Source organism: Astatotilapia calliptera, chromosome 1 (assembly GCF_964374335.1).
Source record: "Astatotilapia calliptera chromosome 1, fAstCal68.1, whole genome shotgun sequence".
Classification (NCBI taxonomy): Eukaryota; Metazoa; Chordata; class Actinopteri; order Cichliformes; family Cichlidae; genus Astatotilapia; species Astatotilapia calliptera.
The window spans coordinates 12,001,516-12,006,076 of NC_137422.1; the positions used below are offsets into that span (position 1 = coordinate 12,001,516).

Consider the following 4,561-nt stretch of genomic DNA (forward strand, 5'->3'; position numbering starts at 1 on the left):
TATAACGATATGTATTGCGATATAACTTCTTCTCGATAGGAAAATACAACTATCGCGATAGACCTCATCTCTCTCTCTTCCTCTTTAAAAAAAAAAAGAAAAAAAAAAAAGGAACAGCCAATCCAAATTAAGTAGCGCAGAGCCGAACCACGTCACGTGACTTGTTACGTACAGCACAAGTGCCAAGCCGCACGTGCTTATTTGTTTGCGAAGCAGCTAACCGCCGTGTCGACCGGGTAATGGAGAAAATGAGTGTACCAAGTAGAGAAAAATCAACCGAGAGCTTGGGTGACCACGTTACCGAAGAGAACACAGATGACGGTTCAAATGCCGAAGAGATTGTCGAAAAGAAGGGCCAGAAAAGTTCCGTAGTGTGGCGATATTTCGGCTATTTGACGTCTGACAAAAAACAGAGTAGCACGCACTGTAAGTCGTGCCGAAAGCATGTTCCCACCAAGTCTGGAAATACAACAAACCTTTTTCATCACCTGAAGCAGTGCCACCCACTAGAGCACGCTCAATCACTGACTGAAAGTGCTAATTTGTCATCGAAAACAACCAGGGGAATCCCTGCGAAGCAGCAACAGTCAATTGAGTCGGCTTTCTCCAGCGTCTTACCATATGACAAAAAAGCTAAGAGACATAGCGACATAACGAATGCCATAGCCTACTGTCTTGCTAAAGACATGCTACAAATAAACACGGTCAAAAATGAAGGATTCAAGCAGCTAATTAAGGTACTGGATCCTCGTTACCAACTCCCTGGACGTAAACATTTCTCTCATACAGCGCTTCCAAAGCTATATAGAGAGTGCCGTGAGGCTGTTGAGAAGGAGCTACAAACTGTATCGTTCTTCGCTACTACATCCGACATGTGGTCAAGTCGCACGTCAGAACCTTACCTTAGCCTTACTGCCCACTATATCGACCAAGACTGGAATCTGAAAAGCAAATGTCTTCAAACTGCCTACCTTCCCGACGACCACACGGGTGAAGTAATTGCATTAGGACTGTCAGAAGCGCTTGCATCCTGGGGACTGAGTGAAGACAAACAAGTCTGCATCACAACCGATAGTGGGACAAATATAGTGAAGGCCACATCCCTGAATAACTGGACCCGGCTGCAGTGCTTCGGACATCGACTTCACTCAGCTATCGGTAAGTTGGGAAGCAGAATAAAATTAAAAATGCCTCTTTTAATTGTGTTTTTGAGCCCATGTAAATATATTAAAAGCTAGAGATCTAAATCACTTCCATGGTTATTGTTAAAAAAATAAACATCAGAAAGAATATTCTTCATGTCAGCCTATTTATTTGAGGTAATAGTTGCTGTTGGCATGCATAACAGGCAAATATTCAGTCACTCTTCAGTGTAAATCAAGTTGACAAAATGTGCCAAATAAAATTTAGAATTTTGGGGTTCTATCAGGATCCCAATTGGCTAATACAGAACCTCAGCTGTTTTTCCTATAAAGAACATTAAATTCTGATTCCACCAAATGGGGCAATTCAAGAAAAAAAGAACAAGTGATGAAAACGTCAAATATAACAATGATGTTGATAACACCAGCCTCTGTCACCTTTTTAAATATAAGGGAAAAAAATTGGTCAGTCTGTCAGCAAAATTTAAAAAAGTAAAAGTACAATAAAAAAAAAAAGTACAATCATAGCAAGTAAGTGGGTTTTCAGGGCAGTGGATTTTATTTGTGACTGAAAAAAAAATCCAAAATCTTAAATTAATTTCTGAGGTTAATATGTGCTATTATTTACCTTTTTATCCACAGAAAAAGCCGGCAAAGACAAGAGGGTGGAGTGAGCTGTGGCCGTGTGTATTAATATTTTGTGGCCGCCTTCAGTTTCTCTTGGAAGAAGAAAAGGGAATTGGCTGCTGCTCAGGAGGAGCTTCACCTACCCCAGCACAAGTTAGTGACAGAGTCGCCCACCAGGTGGGGCTCACACCAAAAAATGGTTAGGAGGGTTCTGGAGCAACATAAAGCTATCTCTCAGGTCCTCAGTGCAGATAAGAAGACCAGGCACTTGGTTCCCTCCTGGCAAGATTTAGATGTTCTGGAGTCTGTGCATGTGGCCCTGAACCCACTACTGGAATTCACAGATTCACTTTCTGGAGAGTGTTACGTGAGTGTGTCCTACCTCAAGCCGATGCTTCACCTTTTCAGAACACAGATTCTGAAACCATCTGAGGATGAAACACAACTTACAAAAGACCTTAAGATGACAGTCATGACATACCTTGATGAAAAGTACAATGACCAGATTACAAATGAACTGCTTGATGTTGCAACCCTGGTAGATCCGCGCTACAAAGTACAATACATTAATGCAGAACACGTTGATGCCATCAAAATGAGAGCAGTGTCTGAGATGTTGGGGCAAATTGAGCACCCGTCCACTTCAGCTGGAACGGAGGAAACAGAAGATGGTGGAGCTGCTGCAGTACTACCAACCCAGAAGAAACAGAGAAAGTCACTGGGCAGTTTCTTTAAGAAATCCCACCCCACCAGCACAGGGCTCACTGAGAAAGAGACAGTTGAAAAGGAGCTTGAAAAGTACTTGCTGGCATCTGATGCAGACAGTGAAATGGACCCACTTGAGTGGTGGAAAATCAACGACAGAAGCTTCCCAAGAGTTAGCTGCCTGGCAAAGCACTACCTGTGCATCCCCGCAACCAGCAGCCCCTCTGAGAGGGTATTTAGTACAGGGGGTAATATTGTGACTTGCCACAGGGCCGCTTTAAAGCCTGAAGCAGTGGATAGACTTGTCTTCCTGTCCCACAACCTGTAGGCTTTTGTCAGACTAAAGTTTTATTTATATATAATGTTCTGTTAGCATCTTTATTTTAAAACTGTTTGAAAAGCTAAGCTATACAACAAGGAGATTGAGAATTTCCTTTTAGTTCTCAGTTTATTTGATATTGATAAAGTTAGTTAGTCAATTTTGTCTGTTCTTCTGTAAAACAAACTAAGATTTATTTTTAGAATTAATATTTTGTTTCTAAGTGGAATTGACAATTGAGTCTGTTTTGTTTGTTCTATTTTCAAACTTAAACGCTTTAGCGGCTGCCTTTTGTGTAGTTTGCAATATTTGCCTCTATTTATCTGAAACTGAAGTCTCATTTTCCTTAAGTACATCTGCCCTGTTTAACTTATTATGGGAAATAAATATTTAAATCAAAACAAGCTGCTGATTATTTCACATTTTACTTGTGAGCAACGGCACATTTAAATCTTACAAATTTAGTTATTTGGCTTATATCGTGATATATCGTTATCGCCTGAAATGAAAAAAACACATCGTGATATGAAAAAATCTTATATCGCCCAGCTCTATATGGAACTGATTACCCTCTCACTGTGGCTACAGAAGGAGAAAGGAGAGAGACTTTGGGAACGATGGGATCGTTATACGTCAAGAGACTAGAAACTGATACCTCTGTGATGCAGAGGGACAGCTGCGAATTTGTTTGAATGGAACATGCACCTGTGTAATATGTAATATGTGTACGTAAAACAAGGCGTTGTGTATTTTGGAATATGTGATCATTTGTGAATGTGTTGGTTTCCCTTGCCCTCTTTAGTTCTGTATGTAAAATAAGATGAAAATCAATAAAGAGAAAGTGTTAAAAAAGAATTAAAAGTGTAGTTTTGTTGTTGTAGTTTTTTTTTAAAAACTCTGCCCATGCAAGCAACACGCTTTTAAATGTGGAGGCACTGTTTACCACTGTGTTGCATCACCTATTCTTTGATCAGTGTAAGTGTTTGGGAACTGAGGAGACCGATGCTAGATGGATGGATAGATGCATGTTTGTCATGGTACATTAAAAGAAATGGTACACTCCATCTCACATGTTAGATTAATAAAGCATAGTACAATCACTATTGCTATGCATCCAGTGTGCACTAATGTAACAACATTTTTTCCACTGAACTGATGGACATAAGGATGAAATCCGTGATTTAACAAGTGATGTGTGAAAGCTCAGTGGTATTAGGCAGAAACTGAAATTCTTTCTGGTGAAAATATGAGCATAATTACCACAAGGAGGTAATCATCTCACCTCTTTGTAATCACCTGTGACCAGCTGCTACTTAGGATGGAGGAATTCCTTCAGTCTTTGCCTCATTCATTGAATCAGTGAAGTCTAGCGTTTGCTTCCCGTTCTCTCTATTCACCAGCTTCTCCTTTGTGCAGAAACTCCAGTGTGGAAAACTGGGGAGATCTTTTGGAGAGAATCCTACTGAAAAAAGTGGACTCACCTGTTTCACCAGGCCTCGGACCTCACTGCAAGAAAACGTCTTCATTGAGAGTAGTGCATTTGAGTTTGTTGGCTGTGACGTGTGAAAAACGAATTCTGGGGTTTAAGATGACACGTACTATCCTACTGCTAGAACCTCTGTCTAGTTTTCAGAAGGTTAAACTCTTGCTTCATAAACAGCTCCACATTTGCTTTACGTGTTTGGTTTTTAAAAAAACACTGAAAAAGTGTAAAAAAGGACATTATTCCCGTTGTCCCATGTGAGCATCTGTCATTGACAAGGGATTG

The 4,561-nt window shown here is 40.4% G+C and overlaps 1 protein-coding gene across 1 annotated transcript; it reads left to right on the top strand.

The window, feature by feature from the left end:
* Window positions 1-239: 239 nt before the first annotated feature.
* LOC145429919 (E3 SUMO-protein ligase ZBED1-like) lies at window positions 240-2,802 on the top strand. The gene is made up of 3 exons (XM_080304051.1): window positions 240-1,158; window positions 1,785-1,812; window positions 1,857-2,802. The coding sequence occupies exons 1-3, from the start codon at window positions 240-242 to the stop codon at window positions 2,800-2,802; spliced, it is 1,893 nt and encodes a 630-aa protein (XP_080160177.1).
* The last annotated feature ends 1,759 nt before the right edge of the window (window positions 2,803-4,561 follow it).